Consider the following 18,588-nt stretch of genomic DNA (forward strand, 5'->3'; position numbering starts at 1 on the left):
CAGCAGCACTTTTCTGTAAAGGGCCAGTTAGTAAATATTTTAGGTTTTGCTGGCCTCATTGGTCTCTGTCTTTTTCTTTGTCTTTTCTTCCTTCTCCTCTTCCCCTTCCCCCTCCCTTAAAAATACAAAAACCGCTCTAACCTTGAGGGCTATTCAGGAACAGGCCTGGGGCTGGGCTGTAGTTTGAGTTCTTTGAAGACTGTGTCCCTGTCTTTTCATAATGGCTGTGATCCTTATCCCTGCCAGTTAAAAACGACAGTAAGGTGGAACCTGGATTAGTCCATACACGTTTGAGTGCCTCCTACATGCCACAGGATGTGTTGGTACAAAGCATATAGACTTTACAGTAAACATTTATGGAATAGGAAGGTTTCAGGGAGCTGGTGACTTGGAGGAAGACTTCGTCCCCCCCAAAGGTTACATTCTTGGTTGGGACGACAGGACAGTGTGTCAGGTGCATGGCTACTCAGTGTTTTGGAAGTTCAGACGAGAAAGAGCTCAGGGGTAAGATAGCAGAGAAAGGCTTCATGATGAGGTGTGAGCTGGGTAAGGAAAGGGGCCAGATTGTAAGGCCATTTCAGCAGGAGAGAATGCCATGAGCTGTGGTTCCCAGTTGGGGGATGTTCCTGGCATTTTCTGGACTCTTAGTGCAAAATCCTGGAGGTTAAATAAGAGGGAGGTAGAGGGGTGAGGGGCGGACGCTGGAGGGCTTCAGAAAGTGGGCTAAGGAGCTGAGGGGCAGCAGTCCTTCCCTTTCCCCCTGTGGCTTCGTGGATTCTTCCTGAGTTCTCATCATAGGCCAAGGCACAGATAAAGGATCTTAACTTTCTAGCACTCTGGCAGAATGTATACCCTTTTCTTCCCACTCAGGAAAGCACAGTGGAATATGAGTACGTTTATTGTGGGAGTAGCCTTGAATCAGCTCTAATTTATTCAGAAGTATAAATCACTTGAAAAAGTTGGTCTTTTATCAGTTACTGTTACTTGTCATATATGAAGCTGTCAGACTAGGAAAAGATATTAGAAATCAGCTACAGTTCTCCCTATTTCCAACCTTTTTTAAAATAAGAAGGTTTGACTAGTACTATTTTTAATAGTACTCCAGGATTTGCTAACCATTGAAGTCCAGTGGTATCCAGTTACACCAAGTCAGGTTCAATTTTAAAGTGAAAGTGTTTAGTGAACTGTTTTTAAAAAGCCACCGTATATTTATTTCACAAATGTATTTTCACACACTTACAGTGTTAGCTATTTAACTAGAACGAGGCCTACTAGAGTATCAAGAAAATGCAGCCCAAACAAAAAAGCTCACTTAGAAAGACTCCCATACTTGACATAAAAGTGTAAAATGTCCGTAGGGTTTTCCCTGTTGGCCCTGAAAACACTGTATGGTTGGGTTCTTTCTATAAGTATGTATCAGCTTCTGGGATATTTGTGAAGAGGGGAAATGACACAATTTTTCAATATTTCTGACAACTGATGGGTCACAGTTGAGTGTGTGAAGGGGCTGTCATTGAGAGCTGCTGTGGTAGGAAATGGAGACCTGTGGAATATTTTCAGCAGGTTGGTGACATGCACAGACTTCTGGGGGAGGGCATTGTTCTGGGGTGACAGATGGAATAGATTAGAGATGAAACTGACCCTCTCTTGGTTTGAAACAAATTTACAAAATAACTGTAATTGTCCAGTTGTTTTTGAATTGTAATTGAAACATGACATCTCTGGCTGGAGTATTTTCTTCTAAGTCTTTTTTCCTAAAATTGTCCAAAGGATCACTAACCAAGATTAGTGGGATATAATCATGGTGAAGCTAAAAGACTAGGCTCTTCATTGCTCCAGTAGCAGGGAAGGAAGTGCCATTTGAGGGCTTGTGATGTGTGCCATTCATTGTTAGTGTTCTTTCACCCAAATTGTCTGGCTGAACCAGCACACAGTAGTGCTTTTGTTTTTGAGGACGATGAACCTGGAGCTCTGGGACCTTAGGTACTTCCATCCGTGTCCTGAAAGGGACAAACTTAGGATTTAAAACTTAACTCCAAAGTCTGTGTGGAGACAGAATCTGACTTTTGTTAACGTTTTAATTAAGAATTATTATTATTTTTTTTTGGAGCATAAGTCCAGGCCTTAGAGAACATTTGCAGTGTTTTATTACAGTTATATCAATATATCAATTGGCGATCCACGCTGAACAGTGTTTTTTTGTAGGAGAAGACTCGGGAACAGAAAGAAGTAGATCTGATTCCTAAAGTTCAGGAGGCTGTGAACTATGGTTTACAAGTGTTGGACAGTGCATTTGAGCAACTCGACATAAAAGCAGGGAACTCCGACTCTGAAGAAGAGGATGCTAATGAGAGGGTGGAGCTGATCCTGGAACCAAAGGTAAAGACGTTCGATCCAGGTACTTATTGTTACACCTGTTATGTTTTGCGCGCTGTATTTGGATACAGAATTAGTAAAATATGCACTTTACTTCTAGAAAGTGGACATGCCACGTAGCAGTCTCACGTTTACTCTGTCAGAAAGACCTCCTCTCCTCGCATATTGATTGAGCACTTACTGGGCACAAGAAGCTTGCCCAGGTAGGGCAGTACGGAGTTAGGGCAGGGTTTCTACTCTCGTGATGCTTATGACCTCATTGCGAGATGGTGGGAGAGGGGAGACATTTTTATGAGTCACCATCATAAGTGCTCTGAGAGAAAACTGACTTCTTGCTGGGGAAATTAGGGTAAAGATGAGGCTTGGATTGGGTTTTGAAGGATGAGAAGGCTCATGAGAGGCAGAGGTTGTTCAGAACCTGAAATTCTGTAGTTTGTGTTAAAGGAGACTAGAAGTGTTGAAAGACATTTGGGTTGTTTCCAGGTTTTGGCTATTACGAATAAAGCTGCTATGCTCGTGCATGAACAGACTATTTATTGGTATTTATTGGCCTAAGAGGTATTTATTGCTTTACTGTTACTGTCTCTCAGATTGCGAAAGGAGACAGTTGGGGCAACACAGATTCACTCAGAAGTAAACACAAAAGCCTGCTATATTGCTTTTGAAAGAGTCCTTTTGATATGCAGGTGCCTTAGGAATTGAAACATGCCACAAACCCAGACTCTTCTAGTCATTTATTTGGTTGCAATTTCTCTTCCAGTTTGTACTTCCAGTGTCACACGGGTTGGGGCTGATCCTTTAGCACTGGGACACTTGATGGCTTGTATTTTTACTGTAGGGATATAGAAGTCAGCAGTGGACCCTGGGCCACACTTGTGACTTCCAAGTCACACACCACTTTCTGTTTTACAGGAGCACTTTGAAGGCCTTCTGAGTCAGTGAGCAGTCAGCCCAATTACCACTTCCTTTTCTTTGCATTAAATTGGTTGCTATTGTATCTTTAACCTTTATGTTAAGCTTCCCAAACTATGTTGTGTGAAGCATAGAATTATTCTCCCTCGTCCCCCAGAGTCTGTTTGATAAGGAAGAGATATTATGGCCAAAGGGTCATGCCTCACAGAAAACAAGTGAGCTTTTCCTTAGCAGTGGAGATGGGAGGTTGTCCTGCGGGGGGGGGGGGGGGAGTGCTTTCTTGTCCTTAAATTTTTAATGTGTGTGATGGTTGGGACTTAGGAGTAGGGAACTGAAATGCAAGCGTCTCCAACATGTGTTCTGTGCAGTCGCCTTCATCTCATCCAATGTTTTATCATCTGGTCTTTTACCAACTTCACTTCTCTAAATTACACAGTGTGAACATCTCAGGGGATGCTATTATTCTCTGAGTTATTTTTTCTCCCAGAAAAGTTCTCATCAGACTTTTAGACATTGCGTTCATGATGTGGACTATAGATATTCGCACAGTTGCCCTTGTGTTTCTTGTCATGTAGCCTGCGCTTCCTGTGGTCTGTTCAGTCTTCTGCTTTGCACTGCTGCCATGCGAAGGAGCCCTGCATGCCCTCTGTGCCATGTTTGTGACCTTTTGGCCATGCCTTCTCCACCAAGCCTGCACATTCCCATCTGCCTTCTCATAGTTACAGAAAACCATTTGGGTTTTTTCAGGACTCAGGATTCATAGTTGAGTGGTTGATTTTGGCTCAGCGGTGCAGCTTTTTAGGGGAGGAAGGGGAGTTTGGAGTCATCAGAGCTCGCCAGAGTTCCTGGTTCTTTTCTAGGTCCTCCTTCTGTTGAAGTTGTGCTGTGAAGTGCCCCATGTGGCTGTGAATTTGTGCCCCTCTCCCTGATTACTGCTGGTAAATGGTGTGCAGGCTTTGCCACTTTTGTTAATATAGTTAGGCTCTTAAGAAAGGAGATGCTGTGTGATTCAGCTTCACTTTGCCATCTTTACCAAAGATTTGACTTTTTTTTTTATCAGTGGTTTTTTTTTTTTGTACTTTTAATCCTGCTGTGTTTCTTAGTGTACTCTTTTATTATGTAACTTGTTTGGGGTAGTCAGATGAAATAAAATATCAAATGGGAAACTTAATTTTACTTTTCAACCTAAATCTTTAATGGCTGATTCCCTTTCATGTTTTGCAGGATCTGTACATTGATCGTCCTTTACCTTACTTGATTGGGTCAAAGCTGTTCATGGAGCAGGAAGACGTGGGTCTTGGAGAGCTGTCTAGTGAAGGTACTCTTTTACACCAAATATTTTTGTTATTTTTAACATATCTTTTTATTTTGAAATAATTTCAAGCTTTACATTAATGTTGTAAGAGTACTACCAAGAACTCCCACAAACCCTTCACCCAGGCTTACTGGTTAACATTTCACCACATTTGGTTTCTCTCTCCGAACATATACACATAATGTTTTTTTCTGAACCTATTTGAGAGTCGTCAATCAGACATCATGCCCTATTACTCCCAAATATTTCTGTGTATATTTTCTGTGAACAAGGACATGCTCTTACATAATCACAGTATAATTGTCAAAGTCAGGAAATTTTCCTGACATAATACTATTGGCTAATCCTCAGTCATACTCAAATTTTGCCAGTTGTTCCAATAACATCCTTTACAGGCTCTCTTTTTTTTTTTTTTTCTGGTCTAGCATTCAAATCAGGATCACTCACTGCATTTAGCCATCCCCCCAAAAAAATTATCTTTGCTTTTCACAACTGTGACATCTTTGAAGATGTCAGTTTTTTCCATTGTAATTAATAAATTTTTTTGTAATTAGTATCTTGGGAGATACGTTGAGACTATCTAAATATTTTATTCCTCACTGTAGTAAAGATACTTTTAATTCCAGTTAATGGTATCAGATAGTTTTATCAAAATCTGTGATGCTGATATGTGGTGGTTTATGATTTTGAGAAGGAACTAAATAAGCACATTTTCTTATGAATATTGGCGATAACCCTAATTTTTCTTCTAAACGAAGGGTCAGTAGGCAGCGATCGTGGTAGCATTGTGGACAGCGAAGAAGAGAACGAAGAGGTAAGGACTGCATCGTGCGTCCAGGTCATGATAGGCAGGCAACTCGGGGTGTGTTTAGCAGGCCAAGTAAATAACATACCTCTGCATTCAGTCTGTTTTCATAAGTCTTTGAACAGTGATAGAAGCTATATTCTCAAGTTTTCTCCTTGGGATGAGATTTCCTTTTTGTCTTGCGTACAAGAACAGGAAAACTGCTTTCATCCCTTTTACCATTTCCCTCTCTTCCACCTCCCCAGCAAATCCTCTTTTTACCAATATATTTTGAGGGGCACAGTATAGATATTTTGGTAGAATTGCTCTCTGCCTGAGATAGTCTTTGAGTAATTTGCATTTTTGAATAATTCTAGGAAAAAAGTCCACATTTGAAGCTTTTATTATAAAGCCTCCTAGAGAAGAATGCTCAAAGCACCCACTATGTCTAGCTTTGTTGCTGCTTCTAGCATCTTCATACCCACAGAGTGTAATCTGACCCCTGCTCTGGGGTCTCCAGGTCTGTGGACCTTGACCACTGTTGTATCTGGATTTGTCCCTTTAGATGGAATATTTGTTATTACAAAGGGCAGCGACAGTTGAAGGCTAATTCTGTGTGTGGATTTCTAAAAGGAGACAGTATTGTATGCATGTACGTCTCTCTCCTGCCTTCTGCACAGTCCCCTCCTTCAGTCAGCCCTCCAAACAAAACACCTGCCAGTGGGAAAATAGCTTTTCTTAATAACCTCACTATGACGGATGGTCATGAGCTGAATCCTTTGCTGTTAGCCATTCATACAACTCTTGACATGACTGGAGGTGGCAGTTACTGGTGTTCCCTCTGGGGCCTGATGAAGTAGTTATCCTATTTAGAGGGAATATAGAGAGTGGAGTCCAAAAATGTAAAAATCACACAAATCAATTTTGGGTAATTTAGTTAATTAAATGTGCAACTCTTACTTTAAGCCCAAAGGTTAGAGATGATAGTGCAGATAGATATGAACAAATTCTTAGAGAGATGTTTTAATTAACCACCAAAGTTACCTGGAGCACTGGAGCAGCCATATTGACAGCCGCCCATCTCACCTGCACTTGACACTTAGGTACCTAGTGACCAGTAGAGAGACTGAGTGTTGACTAGCCCCAAAGACTAGCCCCCATGTCGTTTCGGTGCTTCTGAGTAAAACCTGTTTTAACAACAAAGCCTTTTTTTTCCCTTAAAGGAGTCAGATGGAGATTTTGCCAATCATAGTGACAATGAGCAAAACCGGGTAAGGCTCATATATTGAAGTGACTTTACTTTTAAATGTTAACTGAAGCATAGCAGATATACTAAATACATACTAAAATTACTTTTGAATGACTTATGAGACAATAAGGATTTATGCATGTTTACAACCAATTTTCCTTCAAGCATTTCATGTTTTGGTGCTAATTACCCCTTGTATATATATTTTTTTCAATTTTGCTTTATATTTGTCTTTATTTTTCTTAGAAAATAAAAAAGTGAAAAACAAAATTGAGAAACAGAGCCTCTAAAAGAAGGCTTAGTTACCCAAACTGAACTAATTGCACCCTCTCCCGTTTTAAAATTTGAGACAATATAGCAGTAACGTTAAGGAACACTCAAAAGATGAAAAATCTTCTAATCTTACTGTTTTAGTATCGCCGTCTTAATTTTGGGGTACCTTTCTAAGGATATATTCTTTTCATAATACGCATAGTTTATTTTCTGCTATTTTACATTAACATAAGTGTTTCCTTGTCATTTTAAATAGTCTTTGTAATTTGCTTTCTAAACTTCTGTATTTCTAAGCACATGATCTATGATACTGTCGTAGTCTCCGTATGTATATGGGAAATAGTTTATTTTCAGGATTTTATTTTTGAGATAATGATACATTCAGTATTTTCCTACATAAATACTGAATGCATCATTATCTCAAAAATAAAATCTGTGACCTATTTCCTGGGGAATGAGGTGGTGTAGAGTTATATTAAAGGCTCTTGATATTACTGTCTGATGGAGATTCTAAATTACAGATCCTGCGTAATGATTTTTCTGCACTCATCAGCACTGAGATTATGATTTTTGCCACCATAATATATAAATAATAATATGTACATAATATATACTGTGCAGCGGTATATTGATATCATCCCAATTTCCATTTCTGTTTCCTAATTGGGAAATACTTTTTCATAAAAACTTTCGACTGTTAAATGAAAGATTTGGCACTTTTTGGTTGGTACTTATATTTTACCAGTTGTATTCACAAATGTCACTCGTCTCTATAATTTTAATAACCAAGCCATATTTTTTTCTATGGAATTTACTATTAAGATCCATAAACTTAGGCAGTTTTTGAAATATTATACTATAGTGATCAAAAGCATTTGCTTATCCATTGAAAATAGACTGGTTTTCTGTGCCACAGCCAACCTCAGAGTTCTAAGGATTATAGCATAGTGCATGGCACAGTTTATTGATTTAAACATTAAAAACAATATTTAAATTATACATACCAGTGGCTGCTTTTATAAAAATTAAAACATAATAGATAAAGCTTAGGTTGAGCCCTCCGAACCTCATCTTCTCACACTCTCCAGAAGTAATTGGTGTTATGATCTGGGAGTGTATCTTTCCAAGTGTTCTTCTTTGCTTTTACAAGTATTTCTGCATCCATAAAAAGGGTGTAGGGCTAAGGGGGGTGCCGGATATCATGCTGGGTTTATCACACAGAGTTTTTTCACTTGATGCTTTGGATATCTCACCAGTTGTTGCAGCTTGTTCCTTTTAACTGTTAGTATTCTTATTATGATAAGATGAAACTTAGTTTATTCCTTTCTCTAGTGACATTTTAAATATTTCAGTATTTTGCTGTTATTTTCTTGCACTGGCAATAAACCTGTGTATCATTGTTCTAGCACCTGCACTACTCATAACTTTTGCTTCATTGTCATCATCATTTTAAAAGCTGGTACCGTTTTGCCTAAAAGCTAAGTGGCAATGTCTCTTTTTCAACTCGATAATCTTATCTAATAGCTCTAATCTGGTGGTTTATATCCTTAGCACACTGCACAGATGAGTGATGAGGAAGAGGATGATGATGGTTGTGACATTTTTGCTGACTCTGAGAAGGAGGAGGAAGATACTGAGGACATCGGAGAAAATACGAGACCTGTAAGAGAGACTGAACCTTGCTATCTTTCGGCAAGGTTTGGAAGTGGTACCTAAGACTCATTCCTTCTATTGTAATTTATATTTGTAACTGTCTTATTTTATATCACATTTGTGTTTCCATTTATACTTTTGAACATAAGCGTTGAGCATCCCAAGTTGCCTTATAGGTTAGTTTCTCTTTCAAATGTTACAATTTTACAAGTCAGATCATTCAAAATATATTCAGTTCCAGAGTTTTAAGACCCCAATAATCCTCCCCCGTTCCCCACTCCGAGCACCTCGTGGTGGTTTTCTTATCTAGCTCTTCAAATAAGTATTTAAATGAATTATTTAAAAAATAAGGAAATATAGAGGATGTCCCTTTGAAGGGACACCAGGTCCTGTCTCTCAGGTGGTCTGTATAGTGTGCATGTATTTCAATCCATTTAGTTAAACCCTATTTTCTCATCAGTCCAATTTTGTTGCCATTGTTTACACAATTTTGTTAGGTATTCCAAAGTAAACTGTACTAGTGGGTATGTTACAAAAAGGTGATTCTTTTGATCCCTTCTGCCTGTAGAAAAGAAGTAGACCAACGTCATTTGCTGATGAGCTGGCCGCCCGGATCAGAGGGGATGCTGCAAGCCAGGTGGCAGAGGAGCGAACAGGTACATCCCCAGATGAGTTACAGGGAAGTGCGACCCTCCGCAGGGCTTCACTAAAGGGGGTGAAGTTCCCCGTTTAGTTTTACTAAGGGACAAGAGGCTTGCGTTGTACTTCTCATTCTTCTTTTGACTTCAGATTCTTTAATAACTGAACATTGTGGACCTCCCAGGAAAAATGCACATTTATATAACATTGTATGTGCAACTCAGGGGATTGATGGATACCCCAGGGAACCATGGGCTCCAGATTAAGAATCTCTGCCTTAATATTTACTCCCATATCTTGACTAAATGAAATGTACTGTACAGTATGTTCTAGTGATTTAGCGGGGTGGGAAAATGGCAGGATAATTCTTTCAGCAAGTGCGGTCTTGGTATGCACATGACCCTGGTATGTAAGCTGAAGCTGAGTGCCTGCTATGGTAAGGCACTGGCTGAAGGGCTCCGGTGGAGCTGAGAGACAAAGTTCAGTGGCTTTCTCTGAGCTTAGGAGTCATGAGGGTGGTTCACATGTTTGTGAAAGATCAGTAGATAAATACGAAGTGTAGACTGAGTGTGGTTAAAACTGTGACATATTCTTCAAGTTTTATCTCCAGAAGCAAAACCTAAGAAGACACCAAGAGAGAAGAACGAAAGGAGAACTCCCTCAGGTGGTAGGCCTTTCCCTCAATTCTGGTATTTTCAGAGACTCTTAACTCAGGAATATCGCTTACGTAATTCATAAAGTGCCACTTTAGATGCTTGACAATGGGACCTATGTCTCGATTCATGCTTCAGAGCATTTAAAAGCATGCTTTGGGTTCTGGGAGGAGAGATGGGTGTGGAAGAAAATTCTGTGAGGATTTGAATTATTAGATTTCATAGTGATCATTAGCTGTTTTTCTGAAATTCTTTTCAAGTATAGAAACTAGGGGTCTTGAGCATGTTTTTTTTTTTTTTCCCTTCTTCTGCCTCCCGCCCAACCTCCCTCCACTCCGGTTCAAGCTGTTATTTCTCAGTCTAGTTGTTTAGGACACAGCTCCCTGGCCCGTGCTGGTATTATGAGCCTTTCGCCCCCCCCCCCCCGACCCCCCGCTGAGGCAGTTGGTCGCCTTTCATCGGTTGGCCGCACACAGCAGCTCACGGCAGCTTTCGCCGGCTGCTGGCTGCTCACGCTGGCTGCTCGCCAGTCACACTGGCCACTGGCCGCTCATGGGCAGCACACAGTAACCGACGGCAGCCCACGGCAGCCCAGCTCCAGGGAGAGCTGTTGTTCACAATCTTAGCTGTAGAGGGTGCAGTTTACTGGCCCATGTGGGAATCGAGCTGGCGATCTCTGTGTTAGGAGTACCGTGCTCCAGCCACCTGAGCTACCGGGCTGGCTTGAGCATGTTTTTTAATAAAGAATATACCAGGCTCTGTCATGTTAAACAGTAATGCCCATTACATTTCCACCTGTGAATGTGCAATCTGCAAATCTCTTGTTTACCCTGCCCTTCCCCCAAATTCTTGGTGGGGTGTTTCTGAATGGCAGTCATACCATAAACTTGCTTCAGAAGACATAAATCTAGATTAAAGGGATCACCTATGGAATTCACCCTGCTCCAGACATTTCCAGACTTTAGGGTGGGAACACGGAGTGTCTTTTAAGAGATTCAGTGGGCTGTTCAATGAGATTTTGTTAGAAATTTCTCAGACTGACAGCACTTAAATACCCCTTGTTACATATGGTTAGATAAACTCTATGCCAATTTTGGAGATGTTGCAAAGGCTAAACCCCGGAATTTAAGTATCAACCCCATCTTTAACTTCCCCTGCAAAACATTCCTTTCTGTTTGCCAGATAAAGAAGAGAGCTTGTTCTCACCCCCCAAGCCGATTGATGAAGACTTCTCGCCATTTGGCTCTAGTAGTGGCCTGTTCAGTGGAGGGAAGGGGCTTTTTGACGATGAGGATGAGGAGGTGAGTCAGGGGTAATCGGAAGCTCTCCATAGCTGTGTCGAGGGTACATAAGAAAGAAATACACCTTGTTCCTTTAGGAGAGAAAGAAGTGGCTTCTTAGTTGAAAGTTACTTCTATTTTCATATTTGGGGAGATTTGTACCTAAGAATCACAAAGTGAGAAAATACTGTATCCTAATGCCCTTTGTTAGGTGGGGAGAGGATGTGGAGCTGTTAATAGTGAATAATTTACTTCATAAGGCAATTATTTCTTATCTATTGTCGTCTTCCATGTTTGTATTTAATTTCTGGACAAACTTAAAGTCTTTAAGGGTCTGATTTTGCCATAGTCTTCACTTTGGAACTGATTTTCAGGCAGGACAGCAAATATGTACCTTTAAACTTTACAAGGTACTTTTCTTTAGAAAGCCTCAAAGGCAGTGACATTTTCCACTGCGTTTTTGAATTCTGTGTCGTCTATTTTGTTACAACCAGAGTGACCTCTTCAGGGAAGCCCCTCAGGACCGAGAGGCTCGAGCCCCAGCTGGTGAAGGTAAGCTCAGATAGAGGCTGTCTGTGCTTCATTGTGCCCGATTTCCAAAGCTGTTTACTTTTTATTAGGAGGGGAAGTTCCTGGAGTTGTTCCCAAGCCTTGTTTCTTTGTCAGGCAGGAAACTGTCGTATTTACCTCAGTCTAGTTAAAAGTAGTTTATTTGCACTAATTCATGTCTTGGAAAAAATAAAGAGTGTTATCTGTAAACCCACATCACAATTTGCCTCTTAGAGAATTCATAAAAAGTCAAACAGGAAAAGTACCCTAGCTACACATTTTAATTTAATCAAGTTTAACTGAAAGAAACATTTGTAAAATTCTGCATATAAATCAGAGATCAATAATTCCTCAGCCTATTGTGCATCATATCTGTGGAGTTTTAAAAAGGCATACACACCTAAAAATTTTTTTAAAATTACAAAGTTTATTCTTTTAGGCCTGTGGTAGTGCTTGGGAATTGTGAATTAGTTATTTTAAGCAACTGGGTCTCCCCAGGCCACGAGTCATTAGATTTTTGGACCGTTCAGATGCTGCCTTGATTGTCCTATGGTGCCTGATGTCCACTTTTTGGCATCGGTGATTTGCCTAGTTTCCCCCTGTCCTGTTTCTGTCTTGATTTTTTTCATTGATGTCTCAGGTTTTTTGCTGTTCTTTTTTACTTGTTCGTTTCACCAACAGGAATGGGTAGAGTGTGCACTGGAAGAGCCCTGCTTGCCCGGCCCCTCCCACCTCATCCTTGGCCTACCCGGCCAGCTCCACTCCTTTTGTCTGCCCAGAGTCACACTGATCTTCCATGGGAGTCACAGCTGAGATGACATTAGTAGAAAGAAAAATGTCGTAACATCGGTAGAGAAGATAATACTAAGGAACTTTAAAATGGCTCTTTTAGGAAAAATTAGTTTTAAATGGTCTCTTATTAAGTGTGTATTGTGATATACATATTTTAGGAAGGTACATTTAACAAGGAAAGTTAATTTCTTTGTTGAAATGGATCTCTCATTCTTTCTCATTTTAGTGTCTTCATCCTCTAAATCCGGAAAGAAAATCCCAGCAGGAGCAGTTTCTGTATTTTTAGGTATCATCATGTAGGGTTTGTTTTTTGAAAACTATATGAGTATCATTTTGTCATTTGTAAAATTGCCATCTTCTAAGGGCTGGCTGGAGAGGAGGAGGAGCTTCAGAGGGCATGGGACAGCTTATAGAAAAGAAAGCTCATTTCCTGGGATTGGCTGCTATTTTTTTAGAAATCAGTGGCCTTTGCCCTTATATGTGTTTGAGTGACCCGCTGACTTGGCATTATGGGATGTTCTCTAGCAGAAAAAGATAGACGTGATTGAGTCCTGTTACTGTGTTTTGTGAATAAACTGAAACTAAAACTTTTTGGTGGGTGGTAGTGGTTTTTCCTTTTCAGTAAAGTCAGGAGGTACCCCCGCCACACACACACATACTGGCTCACAGCCTGGCTGTCTCCTCCCTGTCCCCACAGGGGATGCTGATATGTTTGGTACAACCTCTGCTCCATCACTGAAGGAACCCCAGAAGCCCGAGCAGCCCACCCCAGGAAAAAGCTCGTACCTCCCAGTGCCCACTGGCCTCTTTGATGACGATGATGATGACGATGACTTTTTTGCAGCATCCTCTGGCAAACCTAAGACAGGTACCTGTTCCAGCCTGTTCTGGGAATTTACCAGAAAAAGAATATTGACCTAAAAAGGACATAAAGCTGCTCTAGTTTATATCTCTTGCAATACCAGAACCCCTCCTCAAGGATTGCTGTCTCAGAGTTGTCTCATCTCTACTTAAATAGTATGGTTTCTTGTAGATCTCTGTTTTACGGACCAATCTTTTCTGCTTTGGAAGCAAATTACTAGGAATATCTTCCTTATGGAGAGCTGAATTCTGTTCCCTATAATATGTGCTCAAGAATTTTACTTCTCACCTTTGAAATTACAGAGAAAGTTTTAATTACACTTTCTTCCTGCAGTCCTTAGTAAACTATATGAGTAGAACACCACAGGCTAGCTGTTTAGTTCCCAGCGGCTCTTCTGTGTTCCAGAAAGCCTGGGTAACCTTGGCTTTTCCTAGCACTACAGGGTTTTCAGCCCCTTGGCCACATTGGTACCCTCCTTCCTTATCCCTTCAAATTTAAGCTAGTTTGTTGATGAAATCATCCTCTACATCAATTCTTTAGTGCACAGACTCCCAGGACTGCTGTGAAAATGCAGATTTTGGTTTAGTGGAGGGGGGGGAACCTCGAGTTTGCATTTCTAAAGAGCCCCCTGTAGGCCCCCAATTGGCAGAGGAGCCCCCTGCCGACCCAACCCCCTGTCGGCAGAGAGTGCTGCTCTGTGGGTTGCTCTCAGCCCCTTTTTTCAGTGGTAGGTGGTGTGGGAAGTAAGGATAGAAGCAGAAAGTGAGGGAAATAACAGCCTAGTTATTTTAGAAAGAGTACAAAGGGATGCCCAATAATCCTCAGATCTAGGTCGACTGACAAGATGGTGAGTCCGGGCAGTAGAGCCTCCTATGGCTGGGAAGGCTCTCACTGCGATGGGTGTCATTGAGCTGATTTGGAATCACAGGTCAGCTGATGCTGCTTTCTTTGACAGCTGATTCTTCTGGGACATTCATGAGTCAGCGCCCTCATTTCAGCAACACACACGCCTCATTCAGTGCAGCAGTGCTTGTGGTACTGAAAGGTGGAAACTGCCCAAGTAGTCATCAGTAGGGTAAATTATGGTCCTTCCATTCAGTGGAATTTTGTGGACCTCTTAAAAAGAATGAGGTCTTGGGGAGAGGGGGGTTCACAGTGTGAGGGATATAAATGATGAACGTCTAAGTAGTACCTTGTCTTGTACACCTGAAACTAATAAAAATAAATAAATAAATAAATAAAAAAAGAAAAAAAAAAAGAATGAGGTCTATGTACGTTGACATGGCAAGATACTGTAGGTACATTAAGTGAAAAACGCAATGGTAAGACCCGTTGTTCAAGTTATGTTGTCATTTATAGCCTTATCGTGAATGACTGAAGTTAATATGTTAGTATCTCCTTTGGGAAAATTAGTAGCATGTATACCAAACTGTTCCCAGTGGGTGGAAGGGTGGGGTGATGGGGAGATTTCAGTATTTGCTTTTATATGCTTTGTATAATTTGATTTTTTCTTTTTTTTAAGTAGAAGCCAAACCTCATTTCTCAGCTCCTAGAGTGATTGACTATTAAATGATCTTACTTTCTATGGGTCTCTTTACCTTGTATGCCAGTCCAAGCTGCTCTAGGCATCACGTGCTGTTGCTTGGAGAAGTGTGTAAACCAGATGGTTCAACTGTCCCATGTTTCATCTGAGCTGCTGTTGTGTTCTTTGAAAAATTCCATTCTAGGCCACTTAATATTTCTTGATAACGAATCAAGAAATGATATACTTTTAAAATTTATTCTTTGAGAGGGAAGAATTTTTAATCTGTGAATTTTGTGGTGGGACTTTTTACCTTCGTGTAATTTGTTGTTGTGTTATCTTTTTAAAGACAAAATCAAATCCACTGCCACTATCTTTGATGATGAGGAAGGAGATCTGTTCAAAGAAAAAGCAGCAGCTTTACCAGATGCTGCTGTGACTCAGACAGATGAAAATAAAGCAAGAGCAGAAAAGGTGAGCAGGAGGGAAGACCGAACATAGGAGTGTTGGCTTGGGACATATTGTTAATTCCTCTGGAATCCAGAGGGAAGTAGTGTTTCCTTTCAAGTGGATAGTGAAGAACTTCAAACACACAGGAATTTGGAAGAAAAGCAACCAGATAACCACCACCAAGTTTCAGCAGTTCTAACATTCACTGATGATCTTTTCCTGAACTAGTTATGTTGTGGGGGTGCAAAAGAATGTTTTTCTAATCCTTGCATTTTTTTCTTCCTTTATTAGCTGGCGTTTTCCTGAAGAGAAGAGCTTTCTCTTCTTCTCTGCTTTTTTAGTATCGTTATAGGATCCTGGCTTCTCTATTCATGTATTATAATCCATGAGCATCGTTGTTTTTTGTGATACTCAGATTGACCTGTATTTGGCCAGTGCGATGCCTCCCCCTCAGTCTTTAAGCAGTTCTGGCTGCTTTCCCTTCCCTGTGCCATCTTGTACACCTTGACCTTTCTAAAGCACATCTTGTGTGATGTCCACGTTATGAAACCCTGACCTTGCTGCTGACCACGTAGGTCCTAGCGCTGAAAACCCCGCCAGTTCCTGGGGCCGCCCTCACTGTACGAGGCAGGCAGCCTGTCCTTCTCTGAATCACCAGATGTACCCTCTGCTTATCTTGCTTTTCTCCTCACATGGTTCCCTCTGCCTGGAATGTCCTTGCTTGTACAATCTCTTGTGTCTGGGACTTGTCCTGAGAAATTTACTTTATCAAGGAACTGTTTCTATTCTCTTTCCTAATTTATGCCAACTTTTAAATCTTTTCTCATGACACTTATCCTTTTGAATTAATTCTTCGAATGAATTTGATACATCTCCAAGGCCCATGGCCCATTTCTTCCTCGGTGCGTGGCCGGTGCCTTATCCCAGCAGACTCAGTACATTTTCGGAGTGAATGATTGAGTAAACCCTCACTTCCAGGTGTCTTGTTCGTTAACTCTGAATTTTTTTCCCCCCAACAAAGGTTACCCTGCCTTCCAGCAAAAGTCTCAAGCTTTTGCCAGAAGCAAAGACTCAAAAAGGTTTATTTTCAGATGAGGAAGACACTGAGGTAAGGAATTCTTTTTCTTAGTTCTGGGAATTAGTCTGTCATGACATTAGAAACTATTTCTTAATCAGGATTTTCTTAGTAGAGGTACATGACTTTTTATTAAGTTCTTTAGTTCTGTTTTTGAAAATAATCTCTTGAGAACACATGGCCTTTAGAAAGCAGTATGTGTACAATACTTTTCACTGTTGGATTTGAATCCAGTGCATCTCCTGGGAGGAAAATACTGTCTCACTTAGCTCAAATTTTAGGCTGTTTGTTGGTCTGCAGTGCGATGAGGCGCTTGTGCCAGGACGGAAATGGACACGCTGCTTCTCTTTTCGGTAGTCTCACTCAGAAGTAAGCTTGGTGGCGAAGGGATGAGCATTCTGGCCCAGACTTTTATCTGCTGACTGGAACAGTTTGTGGCTGGCATGGGCTTGCAGACAGCCTCCATCCCCCGGGCACTTGGCCCAAAGCAGCCCCAGCTCTCAGCGTCCCTGCTTTTTCTGACTCCCACAGCCTTAGTCCTTTTAGAACCAATTTTAGGCTAGGCTTTTAGAGGATCAGAGACTGGTATAAGAATGTCATGGCAGCAGCCAGTCCCCTTCACAGAAAAATATGTGGACGTGGCAGAAAATTACGTGTAATTTCCTGATTTTGTGAACTTTGAGTTAAACTCTAATGATTCCTTTGTACTAACAGCCAGGATGAACATAATCTCTTTCTAAGTACAGTGATTACCACTGATGTAAAAAGCCTTGGAGGCTTACATGCCATTGACAGCCAGTGTACAGGAGACAGGAATTCACCGAAGTCCAGCTAAACCCAACTCCTGCCACGTGGGCACGGTGTTGAGTGCAGGGCCTCACACTGGTCTCCTGTGCGCTCACTGCCTGCTGCTTCGCCGGCAGGCACACCTGCACTTCAGGTCTTTGCCCCAGCCCCTGCCCCTCTGGGAAGGCTCCATCCACAGTCCACTTGGCTCCTTACTTGTCCCAGTCTTCTGCCAGGCCTCCCCCCCAATGATCATTGCCCTGGTAACAAGCCCGTGCTCCTTCACTACTCTTCTGTTGTACTATCTCCACAGTCTGTATTGCCAGGTGGTACGTCATGGCTACTTGTTTATTGTCCCAACTGCAATAAACTTGGTGAGGGCATGATGTTTTGTTCACTGCTCTTGTCCATGATACCTAGTGACTGGCATTCGGTGAACTATCAAGTAGTTGTCAGCTACAGGAAAAAAGAAAACAAATATGAGCAATTTTAGTGACTTAAAAGGTGTTCCAGTTTCTTATTGTTATGAAATAAATCACTCCAAAACTTAATGACTTAACACATCAATAAGTTTTGGCTCCAGAAGTTGACTGGGCTAAGCTGGGCACTTCCCAGGTAGGTTCCCATGTGGCTCCTTGTCTGAGGGTGGCCAGGCTGGGAGTCATCTCACTCACATTTCTGGGCCTGGGCAGGGAAGACTCGAGCACCTCCTCTTATCTCTGTTTCCCAGCATTGCCACTGCTGGGACTTCTTCCATCGGCTCCTTACGTGGTGGCCCAGAGCTCCCCAGTGAGATCTGGAGAATGCTGCACAGAGGCCGTATTGCTTTTCATACCCGAGCCTCTGAAGTCGGCATTATCACTTCTGTTGCATTTTCTTGGTCGAGAGAGGCCTACCCAGGTTCAAGGGCAGGGGACAGACGCCACTTCTTGATGGTAGGAGTGTAAAAAGATTTGCAGACAGATTTTAAAACCATCACTGAAGGCTTTGTCCCATGTGCATTATCACAGATTGTTTTTATTGGATGCTGGCAGGGTGCTTAGGCAAGGAGAAGTGAAACAGTGTAGCCTAGCAGATAAAGCTTTGGACCAGGAGGATTCATTCTTTACTCCTGCCTCTACATCTCAGGTGTGGAGCTGAAACTTGCCCTGTGAAATCACTGTGGTGAGGTGTTTGAGGTAATTGGAAAAGCCTTTTTTCCAACAGCAAGGAAGATATTAGAGGTCCAAAACCATGATGTTCACATTGGTTTTTGTTCTTTGTTTTGGTGTCCTTTTTAAAAAGCAATATAGCCCTTTCTTTAAGTGAAATCTTGCCAATGTATAAAATGCAGGAGAGGCATGGGAAGCCAGGAGCACCCCCTGTGTGGCCTTTTCTGCCTAAATAGACGCATGGGACTCCATGTTTCTCTGCTAGGT

At 41.5% G+C, this 18,588-nt stretch overlaps 1 protein-coding gene across 12 annotated transcripts in view; it reads left to right on the forward strand.

Annotated features, from left to right (window-relative positions):
• WASHC2C (WASH complex subunit 2C) overlaps positions 1-18,588 on the forward strand; it is a 52,861-nt gene that overhangs the window by 7,528 nt on the left and 26,745 nt on the right. For 7 of the 12 annotated variants that reach the window (XM_081075119.1, XM_081075111.1, XM_081075118.1 and 4 more), the window contains exons 5-17: positions 2,206-2,379; positions 4,513-4,606; positions 5,362-5,417; positions 6,611-6,658; positions 8,461-8,571; positions 9,131-9,218; positions 9,800-9,868; positions 11,037-11,155; positions 11,629-11,686; positions 12,702-12,761; positions 13,173-13,343; positions 15,209-15,333; positions 16,331-16,417. In XM_081075119.1, coding sequence (XP_080931245.1) covers positions 2,206-2,379; positions 4,513-4,606; positions 5,362-5,417; positions 6,611-6,658; positions 8,461-8,571; positions 9,131-9,218; positions 9,800-9,868; positions 11,037-11,155; positions 11,629-11,686; positions 12,702-12,761; positions 13,173-13,343; positions 15,209-15,333; positions 16,331-16,417 — 1,260 coding nt within the window. The remainder of the gene's footprint in view (positions 1-2,205; positions 2,380-4,512; positions 4,607-5,361; positions 5,418-6,610; positions 6,659-8,460; positions 8,572-9,130; positions 9,219-9,799; positions 9,869-11,036; positions 11,156-11,628; positions 11,687-12,701; positions 12,762-13,172; positions 13,344-15,208; positions 15,334-16,330; positions 16,418-18,588) is intronic. The other 5 variants (XM_081075115.1, XM_081075120.1, XM_081075121.1 and 2 more) reach the window with 1 other exon arrangement.

This window comes from Rhinolophus hipposideros, assembly GCF_964194185.1.
Source record: "Rhinolophus hipposideros genome assembly, chromosome: 15".
Lineage (NCBI taxonomy): Eukaryota > Metazoa > Chordata > Mammalia > Chiroptera > Rhinolophidae > Rhinolophus > Rhinolophus hipposideros.